This window comes from Mirounga leonina, unplaced genomic scaffold (assembly GCF_011800145.1).
Source record: "Mirounga leonina isolate KUSES-001 unplaced genomic scaffold, KU_Mleo_1.0 Mir_127, whole genome shotgun sequence".
Taxonomy (NCBI): Eukaryota; Metazoa; Chordata; class Mammalia; order Carnivora; family Phocidae; genus Mirounga; species Mirounga leonina.
The window spans coordinates 68,836,296-68,855,005 of NW_023270316.1; the positions used below are offsets into that span (position 1 = coordinate 68,836,296).

The window sequence follows — 18,710 nt, forward strand, 5'->3', positions numbered from 1 at the left end:
TTCTCGTAAGTACTCAAGGCTCTGCTGCAGTGATTGTCTACACGGATAGAAGAACGTGAGCCTGAAATTACCGAGTGGTTTTTCAGAGAAACGCCAGCAACACTACTTGGTGATACCAAATGTGGAGACCCCTTTGAAAAGCCTGATTCTTTGTATCCTAGAAAGTCTTAAAAGCATGCACTGCGAGCGGCCTATGTATCTGGGTGCCAGGCACTCACGTTCTCTTTTCCTTTACGGATGAATTCCAGAGCGGGTCGCTGCTTTTTTTAGCCAAAGTTGACAGTTCTAAATAACTTCCCAGCTCCAAATCTAGGAACTAGTTAGGGTTTACGTTGGTTATCGCTTCTGCGTATATCACGCAATGGATTCTGGGAGACCCAGTCTCCCAGGACTGAGGTTAACAGGCCCAGCGTGAACGCTGGACTTCAGTTCCCACAATGCCGAGCGCAAATCTGTAATTTCTGCCGGGGTAAGCGCGAGGTGGCAGCCATCTTGCGTACGGCGGTGCAGTTTCCTAGATGCTGAGGGTTTGGGTGTTAGTTTCTCTGTGCTTTGGGGTGTGTTTGCGCTTTGCTTTCACCTTTTCAGATGTTCGTATCTTTCTAGACCACGATTTTATTGGGAGGTAAAACTCAATGTAGTGTAAGGTGAGTAAACACCCTATTTTAAGTAAGGGTGGGGTAATGGTGGTGACGTTTCTCGGGTTTTTTGGCTTCTCGTCTGCTCTTGGCTGGAACCTTTTGATTAGCCGTAAACGTGGAAGCCCGGGGTGAACCTTTGAGGCTAGGATATCTCTTGAATTCCTAGAGAGAACCTGAACATGTCTTCGTTGGGAGAAAGAAACCGGGTGACGCACTTTTGCCCGGGCCACCTTCTTTGGAGGTCAGAAGGCCAGGGGACTCAGGTTGTGTATAGGCCACGCTCTGTTAATGCAACCGTCTTGCTGTTCCTTGAGACTTTTATGGTATTTCGAATGAGCTGAGAAGTGGTCGGGGGGGGGGGGCGGGGGGGGGGGGGGGGGGGGGGGGGGGGGGTTTCCGATGGGGCCTTTTTTTTTACGGGGGTTTTTTTTTTTTTTTTTTTTTTTTCTCCAGTTTCTTTGGGCCTACTTGTATCGTTGTCTAGTTCGTCTTTTTTGGCTTTTTCTTGTTCTGCCCTGTTGGAGGAATACCAGAGAGCGGGCAGAATGAAGTATTGAGTAAAACAGCGTTTGGGATTGCACTTTTGAGGGCCCCTAAGAAATTTCAAGGGAAGGAGAATTTATCTTCCAGATTGACCAGGCATGTGGAAAAGATGAACGCATTGATTTGGGGAGTTGCCAGATTTATATATAAATTATATATATCATTAGGGGACGCACTTTTGCCCGGGCCATCTTCTTTGGAGGTCAGGAGGCCAGGGGACTCAGGTGATACATGAAATGTTTGATATATTTGAGTCATTTTTAGTGCAACTGAAGTTATTTTTTTTTCTTTTAAATTAATGCTGTACACCCATTTGGAAACCACTCATATTATTCACAGGAAGAGGGTCTGTAAAGTTAGGCATTTGAGTATCTAACGTTTGATTGCTGAGGAGATGCTGAGGTTTGGGAGCTGGATCCATTTACTCCGAAGGATATAGTGATTTTAAACAATAAGAGTTTATGAAGACATTTATCAAAACCAGTTTGGATAGGTGTCAGTTTGGCTGGCAGATTTACTCTCCATCTTAGTACACAGTTGTGTATATCATCAAAATATATTTTTGATTCAATTTTCCAAACTTACTTAAATTCTTCAAGTTTTTAAGTTCAGAAATGTATTTAGGGATGCCTGGGTGGCTCAGTCCTTTAAGCATCTGCGTTGGGCTCAGGTCCTGATCAGGTCCTGGGGTTGAGTCCTGCATGGGCTCCTTGCTCAGAAGGGAGCCTGCTTCTCCTTCTACCTGCCGCTCCCCCTCCTTGTGCTCTCTCTCTGTGACAAATAAAATCTATAAAAAAATGCATCATTTGGATTAAATGTGAGATATATCTTTTTTAAGAAAAAGATACTTACCTTCAGTGAGGCCCCTCCCTAAATCATTATAACAATACTTAAATAGTAAGTGGTTCTAAAATTACAATTTTGTAGTTTTTGTATTTTGGGAAAATTTACCATTTAAATGTCTTTTCTGTTTTCTTGTTTCTGAAAAACTTTTGTTTAGATTTTTAAAATATTAGTTATTAATTACATGATTTATTTGCTCCTCAGATGCCTTATGGTGAAATTGAAGCGAAGTCCTTGGATCATGGTGAAGAACTAACAGGTGAACCATGCTATAAAAAACTGAAGTCAACTGAAGAGGCTTATGTTTTCTCCCATCATGGTAGTGCTAATTTTCACAGAATCCAAGAGAAAACTGGGAATGATTGGGTCCCTGTGACCATTGTTGATGTCAGAGGGCATAGTTATCCTCAGGAGGACACCACCAAAACTACAGACTTGGTGAAACCTGTGCATGATGAGATTCCTGGTAATAGTAGATCAGATGTTATTGAATCCATTGATCCACAAGTTTTACAGGATGCAAGTCCTGCATTGGTATCCAAAGATGATGAGATATATAGCACAAGTAAAGCATTTATAGGACCCATTTACAAACCTCCTGAGAAGAAGAAATGTAATGAAAGGGGAAATCACTCAGATGCAATCAGTGGTACAGATGGCAAAGGAGGACAAGAACAGAAACAGAAATTCAACTCCAAAAAATCAGAGCTTGACAGCGAATTATTCCAGTTTTACAAGGAAATTGAAGAGCTTGAAAATGAAAAAGATGATTTGGAAGGCAGTTGTAAAGAACCCAAACCCTCTGAGGAAAAACTTATTACGCATTATCAGGACCATTATAATGAGCTGTTAAAATCTGAAGAAGGAAAGGAAAGAGATACTAGTAATGTTCTTCAGTCACATTGTGGTTTTCAGCAACAGGTGGAGAATGAACCAGGCAAATATCCTTGTAATGGACAAGTAATACCTGCATTTTGTGAAGATTCGTTAATTTCCTTCAGGCCTGAATGGCAGTCAGTGCATTATTTTATAGTACCCCAAGGTCCTCCTCCTCCCAGTTTTAACTGTCATTTAAATATGCAAAGATTTAGTGCTCCACTAAATCCACCATCAAATATTTTCCATGCTCCAGATGGGTCTCAGCATCAAAATGGGTATTATGTAAATAGTTGTCACATTAACTGGCATTGTTTGACTTTTGATCAGAACAATGACTATATTGACTGTAGTGAGAATACCAATAGAGATCATTCCTCTACAAATGGTTACAGTGTGCAAGATGCATATGTGAGTAATGGTTTCTGTGAAACCAGGGAAGGATGCTGGAAAGATCCTTCTGTGGACAAGCATAATGGAACAGACAGGCTTATGAACCAGCAGTTTCAAGATGAAAAGTTAAATAAATTGCAGAAGTTACTTATTCTTTTAAGAGGTTTGCCTGGTTCTGGGAAAACAACGTTGTCTCGGTGAGTAAAGGATACCAAGTAAATGCTTGGTAATTCATTACTTAAAAATCATGGATGATAGTAGTTCTCAATGACCAATGCTTTCATGTTTCTAATAGAAAATCTTTAATTTGTTACACTTGAGAATGACATCTGACAGTGTAAATATTTAAAAAGATGTTTTCTGATGGAGGAAAGGAGAATTGACATATAAAGATTCTGCTAAGGGTTTTAAAAATAGATACACTGTGTATAATTATGACAGTGATGTAAGTAAATGCTATTTGAGAACTGTACTTGCCTTCCTTTTTAAGTCAGCTCTCCAAGCAGAGCTGGACTTAGGTTTGGAAGATTTGGGCTTTTGACCAAGTTATTTCAAACTTAATGGCCTTGGACAGGTTTTGCTATCTGTTAATAGAAAGGGTAATACTTATTTTTCTGGAATAATTGTGAGAAGCAAATGAGATAAACCAAGGAAAAGGAGCTGTGAGTTTGTTTTCAGCACTGTGCAGGTTCATATCTTTGATTGGCAGAGGGAACTCTTTTTTTGTTTAAGTTTCAGGAGTCTGAGGTGAGCAATACCTGAGTTAAATAGAGTTAGAACTGGTTATGTTTTATTGTTATTGTATGACAGAATGTTTCAAATTCCTATTTTTGTTTGCATTTTAAAAAAGAATATTGATGCACTGGAATTCATTTGTGCAGTTGTGAAAAATAGTACAAAGAAAAACAGTACAAATTCTTGGCAGTTTTTGTAGGATGATTCAGGATTTATGACTGATCAAGCGAAAAAGGAAATTGTTTGATGTCTTCCAGCAAGGATAAAATCCAAAGAACCATTATGTAAATGTTTTATATTTACTTGCAAAACAGTCTGAACAGAAGTTTCTTCAGAAGCAGTAAATTAAAGAAAGATTAAATTTATGATACATTTCAAGCTAGCCTGTAAGCTGTGATCTTTGTAAATGAATTTGAATTTTGCATTTTGCATTTTTATTCTTATTTATTTATTTATTTATTGGGACGCCTGGGTGGCTCAGTCGGTTAAGCGTCTGCCTTCAGCTCAGGTCATGATCCCAGGGTCCTGGAATCGAGTCCCGCTTCGGGCTCCTTGCTCAGTGGGGAGCCTGCTTCTCCCTCTACCTGCCGCCCCCCCGCTTGTGTGTGCTTTCTCGCTCTCTTTGACAAATAAGTAAATACAATCTTAAAAAAAAAAAAAAGACTTTTTTTATTTAGTTAGAGAAAGAGATCGAGAGAGCACGAGGAGAAGGAGAGGGAGAAGCAGACCCCGCTGAGCAGGGAGCCAGACAAGGGGGTGGGAGCGCTGGATCATGACCTGAGTTGAAGGCAGACGCTTAACCAACCAATCCGCTCAGGAGCCCCTATTCTTATATTAATGAAGATTTTGTAGAGAAGGTGAAATTTCAACTCTTTAGAAAGGATAGAAATTAAGAATGAAGTGTCACAAACACGGGCAGTCTTTTAGATTTAGAATGTAATATCAGAGGAAAGAAATAGTTGAAATTTGGAAATTGTGTGAAGGAATCTCCTAGCTAGGGTCACTTGACTATGCGTTGGTATAGAATAAATGTAAGAAAGAAAGATTAGATTTGGAACAACATTGGGGTATGAATGAATAAAGTAGTGGTATTGCAATAGAATTTCAAGGAGGTATAATTGTAGTGGGAGATGATAGAGGTGATATATATAATACATATATTTGAGGAATCAGATGTATGTTGTAAGAAAAGAATAGTAGTAACTACCATTTGTGTCATGATTTCAGTTTACAGAGTACTTTCATATATAAAAATCTTGTAAAATGGGTTGTGTTATTTTCATTTCATAGAAGGAGCAGAGGCTTAAGAGAATAAGTTTGAGTTAAAGGGCTTGGGAGAAGTTGTAAGAACTGGTAGGAGGTCAAACTAGAGATATAAATGATAGCGTGTTTCTTCCCTGCTCCTTCACTTTAGTATCTGTTGCATGCATGGTCCTATAACTGTCTCCTGGCTTTCAGGAGCTTGTTTAAAGAATCAGGAGTAGCTGTTTAGGTCACCACATTTTGAATGAAGTAAGATTGGTTGGTTGGGACTGGATAGAAAGCCAGATATTCTGTGGTGGGGGAATGGCTTTACGTAGGAGTTAGCTTTAGAAAGAAAGGAGTGAAGATTTGGTAGATCAAAGTTGGGTTGATTTGGGGCACTAAATTAAAAGATAGCACTGTTTAGTATTGCTGAGTGGTAATGAGTATAGGAGGGTAAAGTTCAGATTCTTTGGGGGTAGTTTTCAAGTCCTCTTCTTCCTTAACTTAGTCCTTACCCACCTCTTTGTCTTCTTGTCCTTCTGCATTTGGACTAGCACCTACCCTCCACTGCAGGAGACATAATACTTGTTCGTTCATTGTTCTCAGGACTCTTATTCAAAGGTTCTCTCAAACGCCTCTGCTTTTTGAGGTTTTGGTTTATCATCTCAGTCTTCCATAATCCTTCTGAACTCATATAGTACTTATCGTTACCAAGTTTTTACTTAATTGTTTACCCACAAATTTGCTAACAGATTTTAATGAAATAAGTTTTAGGTTAAATTCTAACACAAGCACAGACTTTAAATATTTATTAATAAGCTAGTGCAAAACAGTTCATACACTTTTGTAGGTATGTGAAAGTGCTAGCTCTTTGTCCTTTTAGGCAAATTGACAGCGCTTTGATGAAAGGTTTATTTCAGGCAGAATTCAACAATTTCTAGCTGTGGAATTTTGTTACCATTGTAATTGACATCAGCTAAACAGAATCCTCTGAGTCTGTGGTTGACACAGGACCATTCAGGGATCAAGCCTTGGGTGTCATTCCTAGGGGTCTGGGCTATAGATTTTGCTAGATTCATATACCCTGTTCATATGAGGAGAAAGGGGGAACCTAAAATATTTTAGCTAATATGCATTTCTTCTACTGTACTGATTTCACCAATGAGTGAATGTATTTTCAGAAACAGGCCACTAATTTCATTATTATATCAGCAGAATGTTGGGAGTTGATCAGAGATAAACACTGAAGCACTTTCAGAGAGGAGAGAAGATGTTACACTGCTGATTTTGAAGATGGAGGAAGGGACCATGAGCCCAGATATGCAGGTGGCTTTTAGAAGCTGAAAAATTTGGCAAGGAAACAGGTTCTCCTTTGGAGCTTCCAGGAGGATTGCCAGCTTACCCATACCTTTGATTTTAGCGCGGTGGAACTGATTTCAGACTTCTGACTTTCAGAACTATAATACAATAAGTGCATGTTGTTTTAAGCCACCAAATATGTGGTAATTTGTTATAGCAGCCGTAAGAAATTACAGTTTAAAGAGAGATGGGAAGAGATTTTTTTTTCCCTCCCTGCTTTTGGAGAAGATCTCAGTTTAAACTCCAGGGGAAAGATTGACCTTTCCTTATGTTGATCTCTATTCTTAATTTAAAGAGTGTTTAGAGAATGAGGTGCCCCAGTAAAGTGGTTTTGGGGTAGGGGTATGCAGGGGCCACTCAGTAAATAAGGAGGTAAAGGGTTCATGAAGTGTCAGTTCTGCTCAGATTTTTTTGAGAAAATCACTTCTCTTTGTAAATGCACATGGATGTATTAAAATAATGTACAGTTCTTAGAAGTTGTAAAAATGAAGTATGAAAAAAAAAACTATGAAAATTAACTCATAATAGGCCATTTGGGGAAGTAGGGTTCTCAAAACAGGGTTAAGGAACAGGATTCACTTGTTCTTACTTCAGTGAAGAATTATAAGCACAGACTGGATTAGTTATCTGGCTGTGTAACAAATTACCTTATTAAAAACTGAGTTAAAGCAACAAACGTTTATCATCTCACAGTTTCTGAAGGACAGGCGTCTGCGTGAATTATCTAGGTGCCTCTGGGTCAAAGTCTTTAACAATGCTGTGGTTAAGGTGTTGGCTAGGGCTGTGTTCTGCTCTGAAGGTTTATTTTGGGGTGGATCTTCTTGGAAGATCTCCCTTGAGGTTGTCGACAAGACTTAAGTTACTTGTGAGCTGTTAGGTCGAGGATCTCCGTTGGTTGCTGGCTATATACAGGCTGGAGACCTCTCTTGATTCTTTGCTCCCTGGGCTGCTTTCCACACACAGCATGATGAGACAAAGTGAGCCAGCTCTGAGCCCAAGACAGAAGCCACTTTTTTTTCCTGTAATCTAATATCAGAAGTGACATTCTGTCAATTGCCATATTCTATTAGTTAGAAGCTAGTCACTGACTCCCACCCACACTCAAGGGGAAGGGATTATATAAGAGTGTGAATACCAGGAGGCAGGGATCATTGTAAGCCATTAGTTTTGGCTCTCCCACGCAGCTAGTAACTCTGGTGGCCTGATTTCTGAAGTCATTTTCTTTTTCTGGATTAGTAAATATGAAATTAGCAAGGTTGTTATGAATATTAAATGGGTCATGACATTCAGAAAAAATACAAATCAAGTAGCGAGTGGGCCCGTATCTGAATTTTTTTTAGTAGATACTTCATTTTTCAGAGTTTTAAGTTTTGATGTTTGGAGAATTCATTTTAATACCTTACTTGTGAGAGTTTTAATAGAATCTGACTACAAGAATTTTGAAAATACTAATATTCCTAAGTAATTTATCTTTTATTCAGATGGTTTGTATGGCATCAGATATATCCAAATTGATCATAAGTACTTTTTAAATATAAGTCCCCAAAATAAAGCTTCATAGTTTGAGATAATTCATGGAATTCTAAAAAGCTGCATGAACAGACTGGAAAGAAAAAGTCTCTCTCCAAGCTAAAATTATTGCTATAATTATGATTTATATATTTAAGATGTTCTTCAAAGAGGTTTATTCATGTTTGATGTTTACTTGGTTTAATGATGTAAATTGATGTGCTGTCTCCTACCCTCTCTCTCCACGCCTCCCCCATCCCCACCTTTTTTGAGGTTAAAACATTCCTTGGATACGAAAGCTACTCTACTCTTATAGTATGGTATTTAACATCTGAAAAATCACGCAAATAAAGTAATAGAATGGAAAAAATGAAACAGGGTATCTAAGAAAGATGGTATCAGTTTTCTGGTACTGTTAAATATAATTAGGTTATCATAAGGTTGATTATGATCAGAATCATTTTAGGTGATTGAGCTTTGGTTTGGAATGCTAATAGTGTAGCATATATTTTTTTTCAATACGAGGCTTGAACTCACACCCCTGAGATCAAGACCTGAGCTGAGATCAAGAGTTGAACGCTTAACCGACTGAGCCATCCACGTGCCTCATATTGTAGCAGTTTTATATTCTGGGTTATCTTATAAACAAATAAGGTGCCAAATATGTTAGGTGGTATATTTTGGAAAAATTACGGTGATTTAAGAAAGAAATCCAACTCTAGCCTCACAAACAACCATTTAATTTCATTTGCTTTGCTTGAAATAATTTGAACTGTAATTCTGTAAGTGGAAATGCAAGTTTAAATCTTTTTATTTTTGTCTATGCAATTTTATTTTTATGATAAAATATACAGGCATAACTTTTTTAATTGTACTTCATAGATACTGCACTTTTTACAAGTTGAAGGTTCGTGGTAACCCTGTGTCGAGCAAGTTTTTGGCTCCTTTCTTCCAATAGCATTTGCTCACTTAGTGTCCTTAGGTCACTTGGTTATTCTCACAATATTTCAAACTTTTTTTTTTTTAAAGATTTTATTTATTCATTTGAGAGAGAATGAGATAGAGAGAGCATGAGAGGGGGGAGGGTCAGAGGGAGAAGCAGACTCCCCGCCGAGCAGGGAGCCCGATGCGGGACTCGGTCCCGGGACTCCAGAATCATGACCTGAGCCGAAGGCAGTCGCTTAACCAACTGAGCCACCCAGGCGCCCTCAGACTTTTTTATTATTATATTTGTTATGGTGATCCATGATCAGTGATGTTAGTATTATAGTTGTTTTGGGGTGCCATGAGCTGTGCCCATATAATAAGATGGCAAACTTAATTGATAAGTGTTAATGTGTATTCTGACTGCTCCACCAACCTGCTGTTCTCCCATCTCTCCCTGTTTTCAGGCCTTACCTATTCCCTGAGACACAACAATATTGAAATTAGGCCAATAAATAACCCTACAATGGCCTCAAAGTGTTCAAGTGAAAGGGAGAGTTGCACATCTCTCACTTTAAATCACAGGCTGGAAGTGATTAAGGTTAGTGAGGAAGGCATGCCAAAAGTCCAGATAGGCTTCTTGAGCCAAACAGGCAGCCAAATTGTGAGTGCGAGGAAATGTTCTTGAAGGAAATTAAAAGTGCTACTCCAGTGAACACACAGATGGTAAGAAAGCAAAACAGCCTTGCTAGTATGGAGAAAGTTGAAATAGTCTGGATAGTAGATCAAACCAGCCACAACATTCTCTTAAGCCAAAGCCTAACCCAGGGCCCTAACTGCAGTTCTCTAAAGGCTGAAAGAGGTGAGGAAGCTACCAGGGAATAGTTTGAAGCTGGCAGAGGTTGATTCACAAGGTTTAAGGAAAGAAGCTGTCTCCGTAACATAAAAGTACAAGGAAAAACAGCAAGTGCTGGTGTAGAAACTGCAGCAAGATCTAGCGGAGATAATTAATGAAGATCTAGCTAAGATAATCAACAAAAGTGGCTACACTAAATGACAGATTTCCAATGTAGACAAATGGCCTTCTGGAATAAGTTGCTATTTAGGATTTTAATAGGTAGAGCCGGGAAGTCAGTGCCTTAGCTTCAACAGAGGCTGACTCTTCTCAGGGGCTAATGCAGCTGGTGACTAAGTTGAAGCCAGTGCTCATTTACCATTCTGAAAATCCTAGAGCCCTTAAGAATTATGCTAAATGTACTCTGCCTGTGCTCTCCAAATGGAACAGCAAGGCCTAAATGACAGCGTATTTGTTTACAACATGGTTCACTGAATATTGGAAGCCCCCTGTTGACACCTATGGCTCAGAAAAAAAGATTCTTTTCAAAATACTACTGCTCACTGACAATGCACCTGGTCACCCAAAAGCTCTGGTGCAGATGTAGAACAAGATTAATGTTGTTTTCATGCCTGCTATCACAACATTCATTCCTCAGCCCATGAATCAAGGAGTAATTTTGAATTTTAAGTCTTATTATTAAGAAATACATTTTGTAAGTCTATAGCTGCCATACATACTGATTCTTGGATGTATCTGGGCAAAGTAAATTGAAAACCTTCTGGAAAGGATTCACCATTCTAGATGCCCTTAAGAATATTCATGACTCATAGGATGAGGGCAAAATATTAATATGAAGAGGAGTTTAGAAGTTGATGCCAGCCTCATGGATGACTTTGAAGGGTTCACGACTTCAGTGGAGGAGACAACTGCAGATGTGGTGGAAACAGCAAGAGAACTAGAATTAGAAGTGGAGCCTGAAGATAGGACTACATTGCTGCAATCTCATGATCAAACTTGAACAGATGAGGAGTTGCTTATTATGGATAGCAAAGAAAGTGGTTTCTTGAGATGAAGTCCACTAGTGAAGATGTTGTAAAGATTGTTGAAATGAAAACAAAAGATTTAGAATATTCCATAAACTTAGTTGCTAAAGCAGTGGCAGGGTTTGAGAGGATTAAGTCTGATTTTCAAAGAAGTTCTCTTGTGAGTAAAATGCAGTCAAACAGCATCACATGTTACAGAGAAATTGTTTAGGAAAGAAAGAGTCAGTGGATGGGGTAAACTTCATTGTCCTATTTTAGGGAATTGCTACAGCCACCCCAGCCTTCACAACCACCAATCTGATCAGTCAGCCTACATCAACATTGAGGCAAGATGCCAGCAAAAAGGTTACAACTCATTGAAAGCTCAGATGATGGTTAGCATTTCTTAGCAATAAAATATTTTTGAATTAAGGTGTATATGTTGTTTTTTTTTTAGTAATAACTTTTATGCACTGGGAAACCAGAAAATTAATTTTGATTTCCTTCATTGTGATACATGATTGTGGTGGTCTGAAACCAAACCTGCAGTATCTCTGAGGTATACCTGTATACAATTTTGTAATAAGCTGAGGAAAGGAGAGATATGTTTATTTAATAGTCAGAGTCCTTCTTATTCCTTTGAATTAGGGGGTATGTATTCTTGAATCATTCCATGACAATACTTTTGTATTCTCAATCTCTTCTACCACTTTCCAGTCCCTTCCCCTCTCAGAAAGTTAGAGTGTTACTCAGTTGCCTAATGGCTGGGGGGGGGGGGGGGGGGGGGGAGAGACAAAACAAAACATTTCTGTTATTGTTAGATCCAGATTATTCTCTTAACTGTGTTTTACCTTTTCTCAGCACACTCCTAGTGTCATTCATGAGTCACTGGTTTGGGGAATTCTCTGACAATCTGAACACTAGTTAATCTGTACTTAGAAACTTAAGGTGGTATCATATTGTGAGAATGAAATTTGATTATTGATTTATTGTGAAAAGTGTATTCTTTAGTGCTTAACAGTTGACTTCATTTAGTAATGTTAATCTCTTAACAGTTTTAAAGTTTGACTATACTTTGGAGGATCACAGGTTATTTCACAACCTTAAGTCTCAAGCTATTTCTGACTTCCACTTTTAGGTCATATATGTTTGCGTTTTGTGGAAATGAGTTTAGTAAAGCTATCTTAGGTCAAATAGAGTTTTCCCCAGATGAATTGCTTATTTAGGCTTATTTGCCTTTTAGGTTACTTATTGCACTAAATTTAGGCAATTTTAGACACCGCATAAAAATTCACTAAAGTTAAAACACGGATAATAGTTGACATAATTTTGGGATTGGTTGAAGAGTGCTTTTACAAGTGGCAATACAAATGCCACTTAGTACAAATGCCACCTAAAAAGTTTTTGTTATTGGCTGTAATTGTGTAGATTTAAGTGTGAAGTGATACTTGAAATCTGGAAACTTTTTAAGGTTCAGCTCCTGTGCTATTCTGTTTGCAATATACTTACAGGTAAGTACCAGAGATTCATTTAATAAACTTTCCTGTGTGACTTATCTTTGATGGTTATAGATTTTATAAATGGCACCTTATGATTTCTTTCATTAACAGAATTCTGCTTGGTCAGAGTCGTGATGGCATTGTATTCAGCACTGATGACTATTTTCACCATCAAGATGGGTACAGGTATAATGTTAATCAACTTGGTGATGCCCATGACTGGAACCAGAACAGAGGTTTGTTTTGGGCCAAGTCTCCGGGATGGAATATTTGACTAGGAGTCAGAAGACTTGAGTTTTTATTCTCAACTTGACTTTTACCGGCTGTAAATTGTAAATAGTGTACCCATATAAGCTGGTAAAATAGAGGTGTGGGATATTTTGATATCCTTTATTTTATACTCATGAATAAATTCAGACAACTCTTCACTATTGTATATTCTCAAAAGGTATTTCCCTAAGAGTAATGCTAATGTTTTCTAAGGCTAGAAATAAAATGCCTGTGAATATTAAAGTTTTTCCCATTGACATTACTCTACAAAAAAATCTACATAATGCATTTTTTAGGCCTATATCTCTCAATTTTTTCTCATTCTGGAATTGACTGCACATTTGAATCACCTGGGGACCTTTTAAAAAAAAACTTATGCCTGGAGGCGCCTGGGTGGCTCAGTCGTTAAGCATCTGCCTTCCGCTCAGGTCATGATCCCAGGGTTCTGGGATCGAGCCCCGCATTGGGCTCCCTGCTCGGCGGGAAGCCTGCTTCTCCCTCTCCCACTCCCCCTGCTTGTGTTCCTGCTCTAGCTGTCTCTCTCTCTCTGTCAAATAAATAAAATCTTAAAAAATTTTAAAAATAAAATAAAAAGTGAAAAAACTTATGCCTGAATCTTAGCCCCAGAGATTCTGGTTTAGTTGGTCTGGAGTGGATCTAAACACCAGTATTTTTGGGGGAAGTTACCCAGATATTCTAATGTTGCAATAAGGATTGAAAACTTTTGATCTAGAACTAAGTAAGTTCTTTTTTAAAAGACGAAGAATGTATTAATGATTAAACAAATTGTTTGTATTGTGAAAAAATTTGAATCTAACTTAAGTTACAATGAACCCCATACCTCCAATCACTCAGAATTATTATCAGTTATCAAGATTTTGCCTTATTGGCTTTTATCTTTTTTGTTTTAACACTCCCTCCTTTTTTTATTTGCTAAGGTTTTTAAAGCAAATTTTAGACATCAGATAGCATGCATTTCAAATTAACCTTTTTTTTACTTAATGGCATCTTATTTAATTGCAGTGCCATCATCACACCTAAAAAAACACAAAAAAACAAACAATTCCTTGACATCATGTAATACCCAGCCTGTAATGAAATTTCCCATTGTCTTACATATTTCTTTACAGTTATTCTTTTTGAATCAGGATACAAGCCAGGTCCTGGCAGTACATTTAGTTTTATGTTTCTTTTAAGGAGATTAATCTCTTTCCTCTTTTTATCCCCTCTTTTTGCCTTTATAACATTAATTTGTTGCAGAAGTTGGTTGGTTATCCTATAGAATGTCCCATATTTTGTGGTTGTTCGCTTCCTTGTGGTAACTATTTAACCTGTTTTTCTTTCTCCTGTATTTCCTTAAATAGAAGTTAGTTCTAGACAGGAGGATTTATTAGGTTCAACTTATTTTTTTGGTAAGCATATTTCTGGTTATCCCAGTTTTAGTGATATTAAGATTGATTAATAGCTTCAAAGGGACAGCCTACTCCTTCCATTATCAAGTTCCCTATCAATCTTATGTCTAATGGTTTTATCCAACAGTGAATTGTTTCCTGAATGAGACTTTTCATTAAAGGTTGCAAAATGGTGATTTTCTAGGTCTAACATTCCTTCCATGCTAGAATTCTTCTGTAATGAAGAACTTTCACCTAGAAATAGCAATTAGGGTTGTCCTAAATTTAGTACAGTATATACAGGAAAAACAGGATGAATGCATTTCTTTTTAATTGTCAATTTTCACAGGAATTACAGTGAGGATATTTTGGAGTAAAAAGTTTAATGTGAAATAAGTTTGATTATAAGATTGTTTCCTAGTATTGGTTTTCCACAGAACATTATGCCACGGAACATTACTGCGTAAATCAAGTAATGATGGTATTGCAATTCCAAAAAATGTTTAGAGTTATTGGACTAAAGTTAAGGAAAATAGTAGTAGGTGATGAGTGGAATGAATAAAGGCAGTGGGCAGAGACAGTATACCTTTGGTGGACTGAAATTTGTTTTATGGGACATTTTTTTCTCTTTGCAATACCAGCCTAGAATATTACAATAAATGTTTATGCTATGTGAGTTATACTTGCTGAATAAAAAATGGTGTTTAGATAAACTGCTGGTTTTATTATCAGTATAGCATAAATTTTTCCAAGGTAATGATAACTAGTGATTATTGAACATTTTGAAAATTATAAGCATGACTTACTTAGGACTAAATTTCTCTTTTTAGTAGATGTTTATTGAACACTTTTAAAAATGCCAGTTACCATTCTGGGAATCTCTGTATGCTTCATGTGTATTATTAGAAGAATCTTAAATTCATGTTAGACCACCTATAAATTAAAAACCTCTTTGAGGTGTCATTCTGTTTCTTAGAGTATGGTGGTTATTTTGTTTAAGAAATGACTCTCGTTATTAGGGTATTCAAACATTATTTACTTAGGAACTCTTTCCTCCTGGAATACACTGGAATGTGGTATCGCATGATGATTTTTCATGGAAAGAGGATAATCTCCCCATTCCTGCAAATCAGAGATTTAATTTGATTCTTAAGCTTCTCCTTGGAGGTGCCAGCCTAACCATTAGACATTAAGAGGATTAGTAAGTTTTTTTTTTTAATGAAAGATTTGATCAGTTTATGATTGGGGATAGAGCAACATAAGATGATAGCATCTTGATATCCTATTTATGACCCAAATTCTAAATTTCTTTTGGTATTTAGAGATATTTTCTCCAAATATGTATTCCACCATAGTCATTATTACTTAACTAACCTTTAGAATACTGTCTGCCCTTAGACATCTGTGTAAGTGTTTTCATTATGTAGAACTTAGTGTTTTGAATTCTAAGTCCCAACAAAACTTCTATATCATTGCCTTTTGCCTCAGCCTTTTAAATTTTATTGTAGGTTCTTAATTATGTTTCTTGTCTATTTACACTTAGGGGTACACACACTCCTGTTGTTAACAGTGGCTCATTGTGGCAGGGATTCTTGGGGAAGAGATGGCAAAGGGATAGGAAGATGTAGTTTAGAAAATTTCCATGTGATCCCAGCTCCTAATTTGAGAATTCTGGTCTTAAAAAGTACTTACAAAGTCAGTTGAACTGTAGTACTTAGCTACTTGGTATATAAGTTTTTTATTTCAGAAGCATTATTTGTAATTGTAAAACTTTGGAAAATACAGATAAGCATAGATTGCTGATATTCCCGTTACCCTCAGATGACCACTTTTGATATTTAGTAACTCTTCCTGGATCTCTATATTTTGACCAAAATAAGGTCATACTTACATATTGTGTTATAATTTGCCATATTCAGTTAACAGTCTTCATCTTTCCATGTCAGTAAAGGCTCATCTCTTTTCATACTCAGACTGTATCCTAAGTAACTTGTTCATATATTTCCTATAAATCAAAGTTAGCTAGAGACTGAAAGCTTTCTTAGTTGGGAGTTCAACAAAATGTTTTTCCCCAAATGTCATTGTTAAAACCAGTATCTGGTCCAGAGAATATACATTGCCTGTGGTTATGTCTCTTAATTCCCTTTTAATCTAGTGGAGTCTTTTTTTTTTTTTTTTTGTTCACCGCACTAACTCAGGAAATTGCATAGTTTCAGTTTTAAGTACAGAGATGTGGAAATTTTCTTAATAATGAATGTGTAAGTTTTATTTTGTATATTTTAATCTAATAGTTCTCTGGTTTTTGTTTTTTAAATTTATTTTTTTATTTCAGCAAAACAAGCTATCAATCAGGGGAGATCTCCAGTTATAATAGACAACACTAATACACAAGCTTGGGAAATGAAACCATATGTGGAAATGGTAAATATGTGATATGAGAGAGTTTTAATATTTTATTCTTAACTCATTTTTTCATACTCTGAAATTTTGGTTACTTTGATCTTCATTACATAAACATTTGTCCCTGTTTTCTAGAGAGGTGTGTTCGTTAACTTAGTTTTTAAAAAACTGGGATTGGTACTTACTAAGAAATATGCTCATCTTGTTAGTTTTGCCTGGACTTGAAGACAGTAATTCGAAATTGTCCGGTTATGTGGTCTTAACATTTTTGTGGACATATTATTTAAAAGTAAAATGTTTCTTGGTCAAACAAATTTAGAAGTATTGTCTAAATGAAACTTCTATTTATCTGCCTTCTTTTTTACTTTAAGAAGTATTCTCTGGGTTTTTGTTTTCTTCCTTTCCTTTGTGTAGGCCATAGGAAAAGGATACAGAGTAGAGTTTCATGAACCTGAAACTTGGTGGAAATTTGATCCTGAAGAATTAGAAAAGTAAGGCACTCAAATTTTTTTTGAATCCTTATCTTTGAAAAATTTTTTTGAGTCTTTATCTTTTTTTCTTTCTCTTCTCCTTTACACAGTTTCTTTACTATTTACTAACTTTTGCTTGTCATGTTTGCTGTTTGTGAATAGGGACTACTACTCAACTTTCTGTCAAGAGGAACATTGACTTAAATTTAAGGGTTCTTAGGGTACCTTGCCTTGGTCAGTTTTATTAAATTTTCCTTGTTAAGTGTGTGTGTTATTTTTTCATATGTAAATTCCTACATTGTTTTGTGTTCATTGAATGCTAGTGGAAATCCAGAACACTTTGGAAAAGTTAGAACTTTTCCTTCTGGTTTTCAGCAGACCACTTACCTGCATTGCCCTTCAAACTTTTCTTCCCATTACCTTTTTACCTGGGGCTTTCATCGTCTTTCTCTTTTCCATCTTTACTACTACAGATTCATAATCTGTAGATTCATAATCCAAAATCCTTGTAATCAGTGTGTTTTAGAATTCAGGGTTTGTTTTTGTTTGTTTGTTTTTTTAATAGAAAGGTAATATGGTACATATACAGAGTCATAATACCCCTAGCCGAGTTTGGGGCAGCATGTCATAATCACACATCTTATTTTTTCTGTGGCAAATCACTACTAGTCCTCTAATTAGATAAGAAAGATTCTACATAATCTAATGTTCGTTCTGAGTAAACTATTAGATTAAAATATACATTGTGCTGCCAAATGAGTATAGGTTTGGTTAGATTTTGCTGCCATATGAATCAATGAATTTTCAGACCATTTTTAGATTTCAAAATTTGTGGTGAGAGATTATGGACTTTTATTACTTTCAGCCCTGGCTTTCGATTTGTGTTTACCTTTGTCCCTTTCCCCTCATGTCACTGGTTTTCCTGACTCTTTTTCTTTGTTTTTATTCTCCCTCTCTGCTTTTCCTAACAACTTTGAAACGTAATTCACATACCTTACATTTTATGCATTAAAAGTTTACAATTTATGGTTTTCAGTGCAGTTGCCTTGGAAATCCACAGATAATGGATTTTTGAGTCCATTTTTGATGATGACTTTTGATTCCCCCAAAATCTTAACCACTAATAGCCTACTGTTGACCAGAAGCCTTACTGATAACATAAACAGTTGATTAATACCTATTTTGTATGTTACCTGTATTATATACCATATTCTTACAATCAAGTAAGTTAGAGAAAAGAAATTGTTATTAGGAAAATCATAAGGAAGAGAAAGTACATTTACAGTACTATGCTATATTTACTTTTTTTTATTTAAATTAAATCAGTTAACATACAGTGTTTTATTAGGTTTCAGAGGTAGAGTTTAGTGATTCATCAGTTGCATATAATACCCAGTGCTCATTACACCAAGTGCCCTCCTAGGTCCACTTACATGTGGCTTTTTTACTGGACTATATTTGTTGAAAAAAGCCACATGTAAGTGGACCTGCCACAGTTTGAACCTATCTTGTTCAAGGGTCAACTGTACATACACAGAGTTGTGCAGCCATAACTTCCTTTTTTTATTTATTTTATTTTTTTATTTTATTTTTTTTTTAATTTTTTTTTTTTTTTAAGATTTTATTTATTTGCGAGAGAGAGAATGAGAGACAGAGAGCATGAGAGGGAGGAGGGTTAGAGGGAGAAGCAGACTCCCTGCCGAGCAGGGAGCCCGATGCGGGACTTGATCCCGGAGTCCCAGGATCAAGTCC

At 36.7% G+C, this 18,710-nt stretch overlaps 1 protein-coding gene across 2 annotated transcripts in view; it reads left to right on the forward strand.

The window, feature by feature from the left end:
- Positions 1 to 478: 478 nt before the first annotated feature.
- N4BP2L2 (NEDD4 binding protein 2 like 2) overlaps positions 479 to 18,710 on the forward strand; it is a 69,191-nt gene continuing 50,959 nt past the window's right edge. The window contains exons 1-6 of one of the 2 annotated variants that reach the window (XM_035003570.1): positions 479 to 647; positions 1,095 to 1,280; positions 2,232 to 3,493; positions 12,539 to 12,663; positions 16,421 to 16,509; positions 16,903 to 16,979. In XM_035003570.1, the coding sequence (XP_034859461.1) occupies positions 2,232 to 3,493; positions 12,539 to 12,663; positions 16,421 to 16,509; positions 16,903 to 16,979 (1,553 nt within the window). In that variant the 5' untranslated portion in view covers positions 479 to 647; positions 1,095 to 1,280. The remainder of the gene's footprint in view (positions 648 to 1,094; positions 1,281 to 2,231; positions 3,494 to 12,538; positions 12,664 to 16,420; positions 16,510 to 16,902; positions 16,980 to 18,710) is intronic. The other variant, XM_035003569.1, reaches the window with a different exon arrangement.